This window comes from Actinia tenebrosa, unplaced genomic scaffold (genome assembly GCF_029948245.1).
Source record: "Actinia tenebrosa isolate PJP-AT-01 unplaced genomic scaffold, QUT_ActTen_1.0 PGA_scaffold12__29_contigs__length_12842862, whole genome shotgun sequence".
Lineage (NCBI taxonomy): Eukaryota > Metazoa > Cnidaria > Anthozoa > Actiniaria > Actiniidae > Actinia > Actinia tenebrosa.
Genome location: NW_028292572.1, coordinates 11479687 through 11498383, shown reverse-complemented (window position 1 = coordinate 11498383; position 18697 = coordinate 11479687). Strand labels below are relative to the sequence as shown.

At 37.3% G+C, this 18697-nt stretch overlaps 3 protein-coding genes across 3 annotated transcripts in view; 2 read left to right on the top strand and 1 right to left on the bottom strand.

Moving 5' to 3' along the window:
* Positions 1-4699, top strand: LOC116301729 (H/ACA ribonucleoprotein complex subunit 2-like protein). The gene is made up of 4 exons (XM_089028423.1): positions 1-192; positions 277-346; positions 1018-1123; positions 4288-4699. Exons 1-4 carry the CDS (start codon positions 33-35, stop codon positions 4411-4413), a joined length of 462 nt encoding a protein of 153 aa, XP_088884549.1. The 5' UTR covers positions 1-32; the 3' UTR covers positions 4414-4699.
* Positions 4700-7732: 3033 nt separating this feature from the next.
* Positions 7733-9865, top strand: LOC116287098 (uncharacterized). Its single transcript, XM_031693709.2, has one exon. It carries the CDS (start codon positions 7871-7873, stop codon positions 8789-8791), a length of 921 nt encoding a protein of 306 aa, XP_031549569.1. The 5' UTR covers positions 7733-7870; the 3' UTR covers positions 8792-9865.
* Positions 9866-11182: 1317 nt separating this feature from the next.
* LOC116287091 (dedicator of cytokinesis protein 1) overlaps positions 11183-18697 on the bottom strand; it is a 30343-nt gene continuing 22828 nt past the window's right edge. The window contains exons 46-56 of the mRNA XM_031693698.2: positions 18228-18314; positions 17562-17616; positions 16799-16880; positions 16504-16588; positions 16338-16424; positions 15825-16001; positions 15172-15255; positions 14140-14265; positions 13495-13595; positions 12890-13106; positions 11183-12683 (exon numbers count right to left, since the gene is read on the bottom strand). Of these exons, the coding sequence (XP_031549558.1) occupies positions 12516-12683; positions 12890-13106; positions 13495-13595; positions 14140-14265; positions 15172-15255; positions 15825-16001; positions 16338-16424; positions 16504-16588; positions 16799-16880; positions 17562-17616; positions 18228-18314 (1269 nt within the window). The 3' untranslated portion in view covers positions 11183-12515. The remainder of the gene's footprint in view (positions 12684-12889; positions 13107-13494; positions 13596-14139; positions 14266-15171; positions 15256-15824; positions 16002-16337; positions 16425-16503; positions 16589-16798; positions 16881-17561; positions 17617-18227; positions 18315-18697) is intronic.

The following is an 18697-nucleotide window of genomic DNA, read 5'->3' as shown; positions in this document are numbered from 1 at the left end:
CTTCCTCTTCAGACGCGCACGTGGAGAACAAAATGGCGAAGAAAGATAAGAATAACAAGCAAGAAGAAGATGGTGAAAATAAGGACGAATCTAGACCCGATTACGACGAACTAGCGTCCAAAGTTACTGTGATATCTAAGCCACTTGCAAGTCGAAAATTGACGAAGAAAGTTTACAAAGTGGTTAAGAAAGGTAGAGTTAAAATGATTGGACCTAACCTTTGTTTGTGAGTTTTAGTGTCTAAGTTTGGCTTTTTTCCTCCCGCTTTATATCTAGCTACCAAGGCTAAGTCTCTAAGAAGAGGAGTAAAGGAAGTCGTAAAGGCCATAAGAAAGGGCGAGAAGGGGTAAGAGAAGTCGTGTGGGATCTTTGATGTATAATTTTTGGATAATCAATCAGTATGAAAAAGGCGATGATATATTTGGATTTGTTCGATCTTTATACGAAGAATTATAATTTTTACTATTGTAATATATTATTATCTTATGTTTTAACTGGACTGTTTGTCTTCAAAAGTAAAGTATTACCACTTCCTCACCCCTCCCCCCACAACGCACACACGCACGCACACAGATACACATAATAAACACTGTACACACAAGAATATCAGAAACAAGTTTGTGAAGGATTTACATTTAGTGTGCTAACTGTAATTATTATAATATATTTAGGATAAATAAATTCAATACCAAAAATAAAATTAGTAGCTATATAATGAAACAAATAAAACAGCTTTTTCCGTGCTTCATTCAGTAATGAAGCACTTGTAGGAAGCACCCTAAGCACTCAAGATGTGTGAGAAGCATTACCTATGGTTAGGAGAGGGGGGATAAAACGGGTACCATTGGCTTCCTGGAAACCCCAGATTCTTGCTGGAAAAGCTACCAAAGTTTTTAACATTTCTTTAACTACGATCATTCCCATCATCTTACTCTCCAAAAAGTCCCTCCCATTTCTAATCAAATTTCTCCCATTTTCTTGTAGTTGCATAATTCTTTTTTTTCTTCTCCATTCTAGTTTGGTTATTCTAGCTGGTGATGTATCCCCTATTGATGTTATTTCTCATATTCCAATAATGTGTGAAGACAGTAAACTCCCATACGTATATGTACCATCCAAAGTGGTAAGTATGTATGTGATCAGTAAGATTGACATCAGATGTGGCATGTCGGTAAAGTAGCTGTTAGGCTGCATTCATAATGGATGGCAGAGGGGGGCGGCAGGTGAAAATTTGAAATGTCCAGAATATTTCTCAATGCCCCCCCCCCCCCTTAAAGTCATGCAAAAAAAATACGATCCCCCCGAAGCAAGGCTTGTAGCTTCTTCCAACAATTGTGCATCCCCCCTTTTTCCTACCAAAATTTTCCCGATCCCCCCTCAATTTCACCTGTCTCCCCCCTCTGCCATACATTATAAACGCAGCCTAAATTCACTAGAAGTTAGTGGTTGTTGTGGTATTTTAGGTCTGATGTAGAAGGCATCACAGAGGGTTAAGGCTCAGGAATTTCAACCCCCGCAATTTATTTCCCTCCCACATGATTTTGAAATTGTAATATTAAAACATAAGAAGACAGGTTTCTACCTTCACCCTTATTCTCCTCCCTCCATTTAAGTCCACTCTACTGTACACGCCATTTTGAATGACCTTGAAATACACACTGCACAGCACTATTATCTAGACAATAGAAGTATTAAAGTAAGAGTTAATGAACTTCAATCTAATGTACAATGGTTCAGAGGATGTTGTCAATAATTCTTTACCGTGAACATGCTGCTGTTATATAAAATTTATTTAAAAATTATGTGTTTTTGAGAAACTCAGGAACTGGAATTGAAAGAAGCTTTCATATTGACATGATATTGAACTGAATAAGATTGTTTATATTTAGTTAAAGTAGTTTATTATTCATGTTAGATGCAGATCATAGATGCAGACATGCAATGCAAGATTTATTTAAATGAATTTTCCAGACAAACAAGTTCTGAGCAAATAACTATGGTTTGTTTAAAAATGTAAAAAATAAAAAAATAAGGAAATTATTCCACAAATGAAAAGTAGTAATCTCAAAATTCATGGTATTCTACCTCTTAGATCGTACTTTATAAAATCTTATTGAATCTTGGTGAATATTTGGCAGCACAAAAAAAATATTTTTTCAAAGCAAAAATATTTGACATATGTGAAGATGTAAGCCAACAAAAAATAAATATTTGCTCAAGTTTTCTATAAAAAATGTAATTTTTCCCCTTCTACTACCTTCTAGAAATTTTAATCATTTATCTTTGATGATAAGATAGATTATGTTTACACCCTGTTTTACTGATTTTGCATATTTTATTGCACATTCACACAGTACTCATTTTATTACTGCTTTCTGATTGGCTGTCTATCTCGTGTATTTCCTTACTGTTTATCTTTTGCCTATTTTTAATCATGTTACGAAAAAACCCAAAAGACGTTATCTTTAAAACCTTGAATTTTATAATGAATATATACTTCATAGAGTACTGTATTTTTTGCAGTAATTTGAATTTTAAATTTTAAAGAGTGCTTTCAATTTTAATGTTCACATCTAGGTTTTTCTTTACATCATATAGTGTATTATTTTGAATTCACAGACTGACAGAAAAAGAATAAAATTATGTCATAACAGACTTAGGCATATCAACGACAACTATATTGCCCTCTCATCTTTCTTGAATAGTACATTTTGATAAATATTTAAATATAACATAGGTATCACATTCATTTTTTTTCACAATTCCATGAATATAAAGAATTGATTCATATTATCTATTTTGGATCTATATTTTATAACATTTTGGTGTCAATAATCATTATTATTGAGTTTTTAAATTATTTTATTTTGATAAATATTTAAATATAACATACTGTATAACATTAATTTTTTTTCACAATTCCATGAATATAAAGAATTGATTCATAACATCTATTTTGGGTCTATATTTTATAACATTTTGGTGTCAGTAATCATTATCAGTGAATGGATTATGCAAATAGTAATCCCAAAGTGCTTTGCTAAGGTGTACCTACAGGGCTTTTGACATTGTGGCACTCATAATCTCTATAGAGTAGACTGTATTTCTTTCCCTGGGGCTATCCCCACTTTCTGTACCCCTACTCCCAAAACAGCAGTGAAAAACCAGACTCCATGACATCTGGATAGACCGAGGGATGGTTACAAGTCTAGATAGGTAGAGGGAGGAGTTTGGTTCTAAACAATATACTATCTTTTTAGATTCTTGAGCTTTCATTCATCTAACAGCCTGAATCCAACCGTATCTGTCTGTTTGCTATACTCCTGTTTCAAGTGTTCTGTTGCTCAGTTTTAGCCTTGATTTTGTGTAGAATATTCAAGTGTTCCAGTGAAGGTCCATAGAATTTCAAAGTTTTTGTATTCTCGAAGCTGTGCATTTTGCCATATTTTTTTGGCATTTGTGAATATTCTAACATTAAATAAGAAAAAAGCAGCATTGTACAAATTCAAACATTGTTTACCGTCATTTTTACGCACTGTTTAATAAACTCGCTAGACCTGATAAAACACAATCTGCGAGTTTATTGAACAGCTTCAAAAACTCATGATGTATGTTCTCATAATGTACTGAATTCTTTACGAAATGAACCAAGTTTGATAGAGAAAATCCAAGTTAAAGTTTTTGCAAATGAAGATGAATCTATATCAGATATAAAATCCCCTTCATGGTCATGATTTCTATTGTGTTTCCTTCATGAATTATTAATAAGTTTTTGAATGATGGATTAGATGTAAATTTAAGGAAAAGCCAAAAAGTGACCATGAACCATCTTTTCTGAAGAACACAGTCTTTTTTCTACTCACTCATCATTGTGCATAAGACACATTTGTATCAGACTGCCTCTGACTTCTCTCATAAGTAAACAATTTTCTTTCTTGGTCCTCGTGGATGTTGATAAAATTAAGAAACCTACTTCATACACTTGCTCATTTCATTACCAGATATATATATATAGTAGTTTCTATGTCTATACTGTAGTGTACAGTAATGTAAGTTGTGAGGTAGACCTCATGGTTGACCTTCCATTTCTCTGGTCTTTCATTCCACCTTGTTTAATCATATAAATTGGTTTTAGTTCACTCAAGTATGAAACCAATATATCATCTAAATGATCCATTTATTTAAATGTACTTGTACTGTAAGTTTGTCATTAAGATATCTTATATTTCAGAGCACAACATTTGTATTCTTTTAAATAATATTGAAATATTATTAATTTATCTATAGGATCTGGGTGCATCCAGCATGACAAAGAGACCAACAAGTATTGTGTTGATAAAACCACACCAAGACATCAAAGAATCTTATGAAGAATGCGTAGAGACAGTCAAGACTTTACCTCTTCCAATCTGATAGTGAACCTGAATAAAGCTTTCATACTTGACATTTGCATAATTGTAAACTGTACAACTTTTTGATTATTCATTTATCTCTATAGATAATGATACTCTGGCCATATTTGAAACCAAAAATTCTAAATTCCCTACTCTCGTGGAAACAAAATTATCTCAGAATATAAACACTTCAAAAATATTTTAAAAGAAATCTTTTTTCTTTCTAATTTTTCACCCTTGAACTCTTTGTCGTCGAATGTAAATAGGTGTTTTCGTATTATGAATTAAAGTGGAATTCAAATTTTCATGTTGTCCTTTGAATTGAAGTATTTTTAAATCGAGTTTTGCAGTACAAATGTCTCTTGAAATTTTTGCCTCGGGACTGTAAATTATTTTTTCATTAAAGGTCACACTGAGCGATGTTTTTCCAGGAAAAATGGAATATAGAATAGAAAAGTAAGCAGCAAATGCATTTAATTCTAATAACTATTTCGCTTCTATAATCCTCAACTAGGTTTTTTACTTTTCTTTGAATCAAAACGCGACAAAATGTTGTATATATTTTTATGGAAATTTCGCATGAGCTTTTTAAGGCGCTGTCATTTTAAAAAAATCGGGAGTTGTTTTCCCAGAGTCCATTCTAAAAAGAATCTTATCAGCATTACTTTATTATTAACCTTACTCATTATTATTATGCATTTTTGAATATTTTTATGTTTATTTCTTAGTCACTACAAAAACATATTGCGGTAAAATTAAAAACCTTCCTGAATATTTTATATTTTTTTATTCTTAGGGTGAATTTTTTTACTCCGTTTATTTTGAATCTAATTTTGAAACGGTTTTTTTTAGGTTGGTATTGAAAATATTCTGTAGTGTAGCGTTTGCTTAGTTATTGGGTTCAAATGCCCCCATGTTAGTCAAACTGTCGCCAAAGAGTACATCAACTGACTTGCTGTTTCCTGGCTTGAATCGAGAATGGCTGAGTTTCCTTATATTACCTTCGCAAGAACTAAACATTATCGCGATTGTCAAAGTTTTTCAAAAGCAATCTTTTCGAACTATGATATTCTTTGGAAATTACTTTTATCAGAAACTGATCTCCAATAACTCAAATAGCTTATGTAATAAATCTAAACTACACTTTTAATCATTTCATTAATATTAATTTTTTTCGGAAAATTTCAGTGACACCCGAAGAATTCCTCGCAAGCGAGTCGTTAAAATTCTGGTCAACCGCGACAAACCGAGTTGAAGTCGTTGAAATAAACTGTGCCTTGGAATTATGTTTCTTAAAAAATTAATAATTAGTTTTTAAGGATTAGAATTTCTTCAGAAAGTTTTTGTTATTTTCGCCGGGGGGAGGGTAGGGAGTCAAATGTCAGAATTGCGGAGACTAAATAAGAGGTCTAAGTGCCTAGACTGATATGCGCTGTGTATAATCAAATCTCGGCTCCAGTTTTTTTCATGAATCACTAGGGATATTTTTAAAAAGTAACAATGTTCTCTTTTCGAATGCAGTAAAAAAAAGAATAAATCGACTTGGACTTAGGAAAGGAATGATTTTTTCGAAGCTGCTGAAGACAATGGGGGGAGGGGGAAGGATAAGACGTTTTGGCAGCCATTGCTTCGCGGGTTGCAAGACGCTGGAGCTCAAACATGGATTCCTTTTCATAAAAGTACTATCATCACAATGGTCCATCGATGTGGTTTAAACAGCCCGAGGTTGTCGTTAGATGTACAAGATGGCAAATAAAGGTGTTGTCCATCGGGCAAAATGGCGGATTATATTCGAGTACCTTGGCTAAAATCTTCTTTAAATGATCCATCAATTTATTGCGGTTTTTGGGTCACTTGTCGCTCCTGTGATCGCCTACATTCGACAATCAAATGAAATTCCACCGAACATTCTCTCGGTAGGGGCCCTCATAAGTATCTTAAGCATTCTTGCTCTACTATCTTTGCATTTTTTAAATTTATGTTAAATTAATTTTCTTCCTAAATTCGTCCCCAGCGAAACTCGCTCGTTTTTCCGGAAAAAAAATTGCCTTGAAAGCTGGAAAAGCGGGCGGAATTTTGAGAAAAATTTTTCAAGTTCTCCGGCGATGTTCCTCACCAAAAATCGCATTTGATACCACACTACGATATGAATTAACAATAACATGTTTCTCTGCACTTTCCTTAGTATTTTCGTAATCATAATTATTCAATGAGAAACTGTTCAGATTTGACAGGGGCGTTGGCAAGAACGGGCATTGACAGCGATGCATGCTGCAAAATCTATTTACGACAAGTTGATTGGAAGCAACCATACAAAAATATTAACGAAACAAACAGAATAATTAGGGGGAGGATAAGATGTATTGGAAAAGGAGGATTTTCGCTAATTAGTAAAATACTGGGTGAAAACTGAAGGGTGAAAGTCTTTTGAGCTTAATATTGATCGGATCTGAACTAAAGCACTTCAAAAACGACGAATATTCAAAGCTACTAGCGTTTGCAACTTCAAAAAAAACGAGGGCCCCAGGTGAGAAACTGCTGTTTTTTTCCAATAACCTCTGTACTCTCAAAAAATATCCATTTTATTCAACTAAAATCACTCTGACTTGGAAATGATATTCAGGTCAAGTCAAGCTATACTGGCCGCTGTCAACCAGCTGAATCACTTAAAACACTTCTATCTCTTTAATAATTCATGAGAATCGGTTGTTTTTTCATTAATTTTTCCCTCTTGCCTTTTGCATACCAAAAGATATTTATTTTTCATATTGGTGGAGTTAATGTTGTTTTTCATTAACACAGAATTCTCTCTCTTTTTGCTTTGAGCGATAATTGATCGAGAAAAGGGTTGTGCAGCTGTGACTTGAACTTTGCCTTTGCAAGTGAGAAAACCTTCTCAAACCGCTAGTATTCAGTCGTCGTTCTCCGACTTCAATAAAACTAGTAAGTCTTCCTCTCGAACTCCTTCAACACTCTCAAAGGATTCTAAATTTTCTAAATTCTTGCCCAAATAATAATTAAAATGAAAAACGATCCAAAAAATGTTTAATTCATCCAACCTCACGACCTAGAGCGAGTCGTTTAATTTCCTCGAGCTCGAATGAAAAAATAATAATACTTGACTATTTCGCTATGTAGCCGTAAAAAGAAGGATCGTAGAATATGTATTAATTATCAGAGTATTTACTTTGTTGCTCTAAAATCACCTGTCTCGAACTGCACCTCGAAAACTCTTTTGGAATCATTGAACAATATACCACATGAGTGCACGGCGTCTTGAATCCTATTGGATGGCAAATCTTTTGAAATAAAATTAGCATAAATGTAGTCTCGTGTTTATTGTTTTGACGCTAGAACGCCCACAGAATCTTGCATTTGGGTTGGAGCCTTCGAGATCTCGACTTCAATCGGTTTGGTGAAGCATTAGTGTGACTAACTTTGAACTAGTTCGACGCTCATTTGAACATCGAAAGACCATGGCTTTATCTGGCCGATGTAGCATGGCGCTGCTAGCACTGATGACATTCATCGTGTTTTCAGTGGCCGCTGTACTCTTTTATCTCGGAAAGTACAACGATAAAAGCCCTATGACGGATTTCTACAACCACTCTGTTCCTCTATACGGGTACGAGAAGTTTCGCCTTGAGATCACACCCTGTTGGTGGACTTGGTGGGTTTGGGTTGCCGTATTTGGATGGCAACTACAATGGATCTTCTATTCTTTCATTCTTCCTTGCCGCAAGCATCCACCAAGGGTCTTCTCTATGTCTTTCTTCATCATCGTATCGCTTGGATTCGGATTGATCGCTGGATGGGTGCTGTTATGGGCCCGAGAGTTTATCGAGGCGGCATTTGGACTAATGGCAGGCGCGTCCTTGTGCATGTACATCTCGCTGGCAATCATCTTCTATCGAGCGAAAGATCTCTACGAGACGACGAAGCGGTTCCCGAACGGAGATCACTTGGCGATCCAACTTTTCCTCATCAACGGCCTGGCTCTGTTCGCTTCGTGGACAACGTACTCCGCTTTTCTTCACCTCGGAATTGTTTTCCGCTATTCCGTCAAGATGGATGACCACATTGCGACCACCATCGTCCTTGCTGGTCTCTCGGCCGTCCTCTTCTTCTGGTTTATGCTCGACAACTTCGTTTTCCACGACTACACCATTTATACTTTCACCGTGTATCCTGTAATGCTTGTCGCTTTTACCGGTACGTTTGCAGTGTTCTGGGATAAAAATGAGCGTAACTCGATCTTCAATGTCGTCTTGCTAGGAGTCTCTGGCCTTCTCGCTATCCTGAAAATTATTTTCATGATTTGTAGAACTTGTTTGAGAAGAAAGAGGCAACGTTCACACGTCGTGACGGAGGAACAATATGACATGAATATCTACTAAGCCACGAATATAACACCGTGGGAAAAACACCGAAACCCAGGCCGGAGCGTTTATTTTCAGCGCTTCAAAAACGAGAAGTTGGAAGCGATTGCTTAGGAAGTTCATCGTTTTATTGAAGTGACAATTTTTGTTGATAAACTGTAAAGAAAACAAACATCGACTCGTTCAGACAAGCGCTATGAATATTCAGATACTGCATTATTTCTGCACGATTTCTTATTTCCAAAAACAATTCCATGACGTTATCAATTTATTTATCAAGAAGAATATTTCTTTTCACCTAAAAATGCACATTGTTTTAGAACGCTGAACTATTTGACATTCCAAACGTTAAGTCTTGTGAAAATAGTCGAAGAATTATATACGCCGTCTTGTGTCAAACTCCGATATAAATATGACATGCAATGCATGTCTGATCTCGACATTGCTAATAATAATCCAGTATTTAGACCTTCACTATGTCAAAGTTCCTGTCTCTACTAAAATTTCTAAGAGTTTCTAGGATAATGTTTGAAATATTTGTATCTTTGGCTTGGTAAATATTGATTCAAAAGTCCATTCTCAGGACGTTAGGTAGCCGTTGAACTAGTGTTGTTTGCGCAGGATATGCAACAGTGGTTTGAGGGAGGTACACTGCTTGAGGTCGACGAGGAAGAGTATCTGAGAGACGTGATTCCGTGCCAAATTAACAGCCATTAATTCAAAAAGTTATTGTTTAGAAAAACAAAATTGGCAAGACTTTGAACACCGTTTTAGAACACGATGGTGATACCAAAACATCTCGCAGTTGCTTGCGTCTTTGCACAAGGTAAAATAGAATCCGAACGAAAAGTACTCCAAAAAAATCCACTATTGATCAGATTGTAAAGTAAACCTTGTTGATTACGTCAAGAGCTTTCTCGGTCGATAAATTGTGGCTTATTCTCGAACGGTTGACTTAGCTTGCTTTGTATCAATACCTCAAATTACTAGCTAACGACTCGTAAATAGATTAGACCCTAGGAAACGAATAGAAAGAGATAGAAGATTGTCCTTATTAAGTCAATAAACCGACAATAAAAATAACTAACTCTGTTTTTACTCGTCGTTGCTCTAAGTATTGCATCAATACCGCGCGCAAAAAAAAAAAAAAAACAACAACAAAAAACAACAAAAAACAATACAGCGCAAGGGATGGGTACAAGTCTATCCTATAAATTGTTAAGTGATATAAATCGAATAATTAATCAAAATGTCAGTCATAACGAATGATATTGATTTAGAGTTAAATAATGAAAGGTAGAAATTCTCTCGAAGTGAGTCAGATATCAAATTTACGGAGTTTCTTGAAGGTTCCGCGTTCACTAACCATGCAGAAAGTACGTGGTGTCAAGCAAGTCATGGCACGTATCTTGCGAACGCATTTCTGGTGCATTTGGTCGAAGTTTAGATGGGAAAAGGAAATAAATGGAATAGAATAAAGAGGAAAGGACATGAAGGGAGAAAATGACAGAAAAAGAAAGGAAAGGAAACAAGGAGAGGAAAGGAAAAGAAAATAAAGAGAAGGGAAACGAAAGGAAAAGGAAATGAAGGGATGAATGAAATGGAAAAGAGGCAATGAAAGGAAAAAAGTCAAAAGTATAAAAGCAAAAAAATACATCAAAATCTAATAAAATCATATAATATACCACATATCCTAGATAAAGAATTAATAAAAAAAGCGCAAGTGAGAATGATATCAATATACCCCATTGTTGAAATAAAAAATCTTGCCACAGATATATATTCAACGTTTGAAAAATGTCTTGAATTTCAAAACTTTTAAATGCGAAGTTATTTTAATCTCCGCTTCATTACTTTCAATCGATATTAGTAACTCTTTTTGAAATGACACGAATATTTTAAAATTGAAAAAAAAATGACATTACATTTCTTTGGTAATGATAACTGACTTTAAAATGACAAGAATATTTCAAGACTGCGGAAAAAAAAAAAAAAATTCAGATCAGACATAAAACTCCGAGTCAAAACATAACGATGTAAATCATGTCTACATCGTTCGAGGTTTTAAAGATTTTATGAATCTTTTTTCGAGAGAAAATAACAAAAAATGTTCTCCGAAAAACGTGGGAAGTCGAATTATTTTACAAAATTTATCTCTACTGAATAAAATCTGTATAAAAATATTTTGAGCATAAAAAATTTATCGCCGACTGAAAATAATCAACAAAGAAATAAATTATCGAATTCAAAAGGAATAACTATTTAAAATGTGTTTTTTGACGTAGCGACCGGAACGCCAAAAATGGTTTTTCAATGGAAACGCCGCTGAACTAGATGAGAGTTAAATTTCCACAGGAATCCCACAATATATAAGGGTTCTACATCTACAAAAGCACAAGGAGAACTACGTCTTAGAATATACTTTCATTCAATATAAAATGGTGCTATGATGAAATACATCTTTTTCAGTGTCAATCAATATGAAGCTCGTTACTTTTATGGTCTCATGCAGCGAACATTCAGAAAAGGTTATCTTAAATTGACCAAATAAAATGTGTTTTCACTTTCACAGTTTGAAAATGAGCCCTTTTTTCCTGAGACCAATCTCGTACCCAGCGCCCACGTTCCTTTTGGTTAGTAACGAAAAAACTCGTTTCTCGCTGCTGACCTAAAGAAACGTGGGCTCTTGTTACGAGATTGCTGTGAGACAATCAGAATATCTTAGAATAATATTAAGAATTTCAGCTTTGCAAGACAACCTTTCCTGGTAAATTTGCGAATAGATATCCAAACATTTTTATTAATTTAACATTTCTAATCATTAATATATATAAAACTAGAATTATTTTTAAAATAATAGATGATATGAAAATGTTACATTCAGACGATTTCTCTTTTAAAACAAAGAATGTCGTAATAAGAGTGATAATAATTAAAAAATATTAGTTATTAGTGTTAAGAATAAAGTAGTTGTGCAGCTCTATTCAATTGCTCTAGTTATATTAAAATTCATGGACCGTTCATCATTTATTGGAGGGAGGGGTGGGGGTTTCTTGACACCGACAAGAGTATGTGTGGAGGTTCGGTGTTTTCCACTAAATATTTCTTGTTTAAGAGGGGTACTAGAATTTTCAGCTCCGCAAATCAGTATGAAAGAGGACTCGAAAAAAGAATTAAAATTTGACCGATTTTTCACTCGTTCTCTCTCCTGTAAATAATGATTCGTCCATCTATGGTGTGTTTCATTTTAAAGCCTTCGCTTCTTGTGGTCAGCGGTATTTCAGTCATGTGTAGTAAAATAAAACCTAAGTGTTTATAAAAAATCTATTCATGAGAAATGTTAAAAATATATATATGATATTCTTGCTAGAAACGTTATAAAAGCAAAGATTTGAATGTAAAAGACTAGAATAGGACGTTTGCATGATGGCGTCATTTTACTACCATTACCAAGATGCTTCGCAAATTTTCTTTCTTATTCGAATTGGTATTCCCTCATGAGAATAGTAAGACAATTGGTGCTAATTAACTGAACAAAAAGAGAGTATGCAAGGGAGTCTGATTGTAGAGGTCAAAGACGCCATCATGCAAACGTTCTATTTCCTTCACACGTGTGTAGCTTGTTAATCTTTAACATTTTACTAGTTAACTTAAAAGAATGTGATTAATACAGGAATTTTTTTAATGTATTTAGCTTTTAGAACATTTAGAATAAAATGGTTTTGTTTGAGTTCCAGGCTCCTTACATTTTCGTGCTCTCGCCGCGTTTGCCTTTTGGAGGGACTGGAGGTGAGTCAACAGCAGTGGGCGGTGAAGGCACCCTGGGGGCTATACTCGGGGCTTGTTCAACAGGTGTTTGATCATTGTTTCGGACTTTCTGTGTTGGTCTACGAGGAGGTAGGGCTGGGGACTAATAACAGAACTTCTGTTAATACCGTGACGTCATTCTGTTACGGAATAATCACGTGTCATTACGTCATTACCACGAGCGCTATTTATCACGTCATAATCAATCCACTACTTAATTCCATCACGTCGTTATTCTCATTACGTCATAAGAACAATGTAGTATTACTTCATAATCAATACGACACTTCCGATGCATCATGCTTGTACCTGATTAATTTCGGGTGGTTCTGTCTCTCCAGAGCTGCGCGACCCCCCACTAGAACGTTGTTCTGATGTTTTTCTAGTGCTCTTTGTTGGGAGTAACGGTGGCTTTTCTTCTAGTTTCTTGGAGTAAGGTCGAGGGGGCTTGGGTGGTGGGGTATCAACTGCTGCTACAGTAGGAGTGTTCTTGATGGGGATGGGAGGTGGTGGAGATTCTGGAATCCTACACATAAATATAATAAGATCGCTGTCATCCTATGAAAACAATTTCGCATTCGATGCATACCGCTGTTTTTGAAGACCACAGATTCATTTGCACGGGTTTAGCCTCATTTATAAGTTAGCTTTTAACAGATACCTTCGAAGGTCAGATCTGTAGGGTTTCAAAACATTGTTATTGTTCAAGCTGTACGTACTTTACATTACGGTTGACGTTTGCAAATGATTTGCTTCCAAACGAGGATAAGCCTGTTCAATTGACAAGTCTGTAGTTTACCGAATAAGAAAAGGGTACGCGCGGTACTGGGTTCGAATTGGCATCGCAAAGCATGCATGGACTGTTTGGAATGAGAGAAATTAGCAAATCAACGTCCTCGACGTTATCTACATACCCGTTGAAAGAGTTGTCAAAAGATGTTCTATTCTCGTCGGACTTTCTTTGAATGGTAAGAGGACGGGCTGAACGCTTCACTGGTACGTATACTTTAGTTTTCTGAATGGAAAATATGGAAATTGGGAAAAAAGGAAGACAGGAAGAAAGGAATTGACGAATGTGTATGAATGTCCCCTGCGCGCATGTGAGCATATGACACCCTTTTTTGTCATCTCGTATTTGCGAATAAAGTTGTTATAAAGCACTCCGTCACGCCCACCAGACACACAGCCTATCACAGCCCCAATCCCAGCCCCAGCCCCAGCACCAGCCCCAGCGCGATCCTCAAGGGAACCAGACTGACATTACATAAGTACACCACCTTTTAATCTACACCACCGCCTGATGAAGAATAGCAGCAGCAGTCAAAACGTCGCGGCCCACATAAATGCCACAATCGTAAGATAAATAAGTATAATTTTATTTTGATACTGAATTTATTTACGCAAAAAGAAAGACTGCCACAAGATCTAGCAGCGCTTCGCGGGCGCGCGGATGGCGTCAGTAATGTGCTCTGTTCACTAATAAAGCACTGTTTTCGACCAATTTGCGCGCGCGTACTACCCTGACTATATAATAAAACATTCTAGTTCATAAAACTTACATTTCTCCATTGCTCAGCGTGTTGTTTGAGGTCCTTGTATTTCTTCTCAATCAAATCATGCAGCGGTCTCAGATTATCTGACACACGAGTTGAATGCAGCTGTATTCCTTCTTCGAGGATGTCAATCTTTGGAACAAAAAGTCAACGTCAAGACTGCCGGGAAACGCTTTTTAAAGCAATGTATGAAGATTAAGAATCTAGACACGCAATGCATTGTTTATCACAGCGAAAATTTAAGTACACTCGAAGCTTTCGTAAGCGACGACCTCGGTAAATAAAGTGGTCGCAAGTAGAGCTGGTCGCTTACGAGAAACTGCTCTCATAAGCGACTACGCGTTAGAACAATAGTCACTGGTCGCTTGCGGGAGATTTTAATGCAAAGTGCAGGACAACTATGAAAATTATATAATACTGTAACAGCGAACGTTCGTAATCAATTGAACAACTCTTAACTAAATAAAGTAAAGTAAACAGGCCGAAAGCTTTACATCCTTTACATTACTGTCTTAAATAAAGTGTTGAGTAAACTACAATAATCCGGAACTTCTTTGGTGGTCGCTTTCGAGAGCTTAAAAACAAAGGGAAAACACGCTTGGTAATTTAAGAAAGTGTTCGCGGTCGCTTACGGGAGCGGTCGCTTGTGGGAGCTTCGTATTACAAAGTTCGTACGCCCATGCAAACGGGGTTTCAAAATCGCGGTCGTAGCTAGAGCTGGTCGCTTACGGGAGTGGTTCGCAAGGAGAGCTTCGACTGTATTCTTTATTACCTCTTAACGACGCGAAATATTTTCCACAAATAACGACGAAATATGCTATTTCTAAAAAATATCTGGTGAATTTTTCCACGGATTAGTTTTAATTTATTTTCTTCTTCGACTAAAAGCCGGAACTAGATATATTGGCCCACGAACCAAGTGTTTGCTGATTTTAAATGTAAGATTATGGATAAAGCGCGTAGATTTGGTAAAAAACATGGGCTATAACTAGTTAGTTCGGTCTGAGAGACGCCAAATCTCCAGGATCCATTAAGTACCTGTTCAACTAGGAGCTCCTTCAGTTGTTCTACATATCCCTGATGGTCAGGATTCTGTTGGAGGTATTGTGGTATGAGGAATGCCTAAAGCAGAAAGTAAATTAAAAACAGTTTAGTCACCTTTTATACCTTTAGATACCTTCTCCTATTCTCTCTTTCTCTCTCTCTCTCTCTCTCTTTTTTTTTTTTTTTTTTTTTTTTTTAATTCTTTTATTTTATGACCACCACTCCCCATACAGGGCTCTTCCGTGAGGTTCCCTCCACATGCACTACCACTACATTCTATGTTTACAACAAACAACACTCAACTTTCATATTGCTTTTTTACGGAGGGAGGAAACCGGAGATCCCGGAGAAAACCCTCGTGGCAAGGGAGAGAACAACACATCAAACAAACTCAACTCACATATGATCCAGACTGAGCCAGGGCTCGAACCCGGACCACAGTGGTGAGAGGCGAGCGGTAAACCACTACCGTGCCACCCTCTTCACCTCCTCTTCTATCATCCCCGTTATTCTTCTCCTTCAATCCTTCTCATCCTGCCTCGTCTTCCTCTCCTCATCCCTCTAGACTAATCACCCTTTCTTCCCTTCCGCCCATTGTTCACCTCTTCTTCTCCGTCCTCGTCCCGCACCCTCCCCTCAAGTGGTACCTTTTCATAGTTCGCTGTCCCACCCTGCACAGCAGCTTCCACGATGCCTTGAAGTTTCATGCTCAGTGGATTAATATTGAGTTTGACGTCAGCTTTTTGTTGACCAATCACGCTTCTCAGTTCTTTGTTGACTGATATCATAGTCTCCAGGGCGTACTGGATGGGGCTGATCAGTTCCTGTAAATCACCAAGCCAATAAGTGAAAAAGGACCTAATCTAAAGCTCTGTGGAACTCTCTAATAGAGGATCTATTTTTGTTATCTAAACCCTTACGATCGTGGTTATAAATTCTTTAACGGAAAAAACATGCTTGGAGGTCCCAATATAAAGCCCTGTGGAATACCCGATCCGCATTAAGGTTTACTCCTGAATATCGTAAAGTTATTGGCGAAAGCGCATTAGGAAAAACAATGCCAGGAACCCACACTAGGGGTAGAACACTGGCATACACTTGAATATAAACCAAGAATCAGTTAAAAAAACAGAATCCATGACAAAAGGTTCCATACTGACCATATCACTATTAGTGACTTCAAACCAGCAGAGTATTCCAGGAAACTTGTAACTGGTGTAGAGAACCGTTCTCTCTAGCCACATCGTCTGAATTATCAAGAAGAAGAAAAAATGTGGGTTACATCCATGACCTATATCTCTACAGCTGATACAAAATGAAGCTCACCTTAAACTCGTTGTCCTTCTCTTTTTGACCTTGATGGAACTTTCTAGAATACTGAAACGTGTTCACGTGATTGACGTCATAGAATCTGGAATCAAAGAGTAAGTGTGATTGGTCGATTGGTTTAGTATTTGCCACGTCACAGCAAGCCCAACCTGGTTTTCGAGTATGGACCATCGGTTTTCGAGTGACGTGATTTTTTGTCACGTGGGTACTTAACAGTAATGGCGACCGTCACGTGATTTCAATGATCACACGGTTTTTATAGTGTTTATTCCTATAGTCAGGTGGTTCTTACTTGGTTATTTGCTCCATGACATTTTTGCCAATAAATTTCCGCCGCGCAACGGGGACTGGATCGACTTTGTTGATTTGCAGAACTGGAAACCATTAAGGAGCTTAATTTATTTGATATGAAAACTGAAATGTTAGCAATTGCTATAAATAGGCTTAGCTCTATGCGATGTAGTTTAAATTTCTATCGCTTAAGCACAAGGGAACTATTGTTTTGAGAACCCTTTTCTGACTCAATTTGCGACAAAGTGCACGCGGCTTCGACCAAACGGTCGAATTCTTTTGCGGTGAGATCAGCTGGAGGGCAAAGCCAAAGAATAGCAGAATGGATAAAAATATATTGCTGTGAGAGAGGGGAGAGAGCTTCCTGTATCACGAGTAGAGAGGGAGGGACGGAGGGAGGGACGGAGGAACGGAGGGAGGGACGGAGGGAGAGAAGGAGGGAGGGAGGGAGGGAGGGAGAGAAGGAGGGAGGGAAGGAGAGAGGGAGGGAGAGAGGGAGGGAGAGAGGGAGAGAGAGAGAGGGGAAGAGAGGGAGGAAGAGAAGGAGAAGGAGAGGGAGAGGGAGAGGGAGAGGGAGAGGGAGAGGGAGAGGGAGAGGGAGAGGGAGAGGGAGAGGGAGAGGGAGAGGGAGAGGGAGAGGGAGAGGGAGAGGGAGAGGGAGAGGGAGAGGGAGAGGAGAGGAGAGGGAGAGGGAGAGGGAGAGGGAGAGGGAGAGGGAGAGGGAGAGGAGGGAGGAATAAAAAAATGAATGAAACAAAGGATACATTGTCCATTGGAGTTCCTGACATCATCTTTAGGTGCTGAGAGATACTTCAGATTCTGGAAAACAACAATTCATGTGATAAGTTACTAAACTGTCATATAATAAAAAAATTGAATCAAGTGACGTAAAATCATCAAGGGTGATGCAGCGATAGATCACTCGCATCTCACTTCTGGGGTCTCGGGTTTGATGCCTGAATTAGCCATAACACGCGAGTAGAGGTTATCTTTCTCTCTTAATTCGAGTGCCTTCGAATGATATCTTCGGTTCTCTGGTTTTCCTCCCTCCATAAAAATCAACATGCGAGTTGAGTGTCATGTGCAAAGAATATTGAATGTAGCAGTGGTGTGTGTGAGTGAAAAGTATCCCCAATTAGTGCGAAAGCGCTAGAACGACTAGACACTTAAATAAAAAGTGATTTCGACAGTTGTTTAAATATTAATTTGGTTTTGACAAGAACGTAGAGATAGAGAAGAGGAAGGAAGAGAACGGTTGGCGACGGAAAGGCCGAAAGCCCCATAGATAAAAGAAAAATGACAAAGCGAACAAGAGGCCAGATAAAACAGTAAAGAAAGATGGAGAGACATGAAGTCTCAGAATAATACAATTCCAGGAAAGCACCGAAAAATAGGAGGAAAACCCGAAGAAAAGGAAAGGAAATACTCACCTCAGCACTTGGATATTGGCTCTGTAGTTTAACGCCAAAGTCAGATAGTCTCTGGTATTCTTTACCGCGATAAACAAACACTTTGTCCTAAAAAAACGGTCTGGTCAGCAAGGGTTGCTAAAATACTTATCATTTAACGCTGCAAAGAACGTGCGTGATATGAGAAAAGAACATGCCTGATATGAGACCGTATCAGCACTTCTCATCTTCTCGCGCTGGGTAAGATAGGGTTTAGTATTACTATAGAGAGAGTTTGAGCATTTCTTTGCAGAATTAAATGATAAACAACAACTTATCTGTAGGCTTAGCATCTGATACGACTTTGCATTTTTACTCGTCACTTGTAATTTGACGAGATTTTTCCGTGACTCGTAAAAATACACAGCCGTGTCAGTTGCTTAGCTCACTGATAACCTCCATGTATTAATTATTTCAGACTCACAACACGGACAAGTAGTTTTATGCACAGT

Bases quoted from the DNA above. Each gene is read 5' to 3' on its own strand.
- LOC116301729 (XM_089028423.1), top strand. From the start codon at position 33: ATGGCGAAGAAAGATAAGAATAACAAGCAAGAAGAAGATGGTGAAAAT. The intron at 193-276 runs GTAGAGTTAAAA...CTTTATATCTAG, and splicing joins TTACAAAGTGGTTAAGAAAG to CTACCAAGGCTAAGTCTCTA. The intron at 347-1,017 runs GTAAGAGAAGTC...TCTCCATTCTAG, and splicing joins ATAAGAAAGGGCGAGAAGGG to TTTGGTTATTCTAGCTGGTG.
- LOC116287098 (XM_031693709.2), top strand. From the start codon at position 7,871: ATGGCTTTATCTGGCCGATGTAGCATGGCGCTGCTAGCACTGATGACA.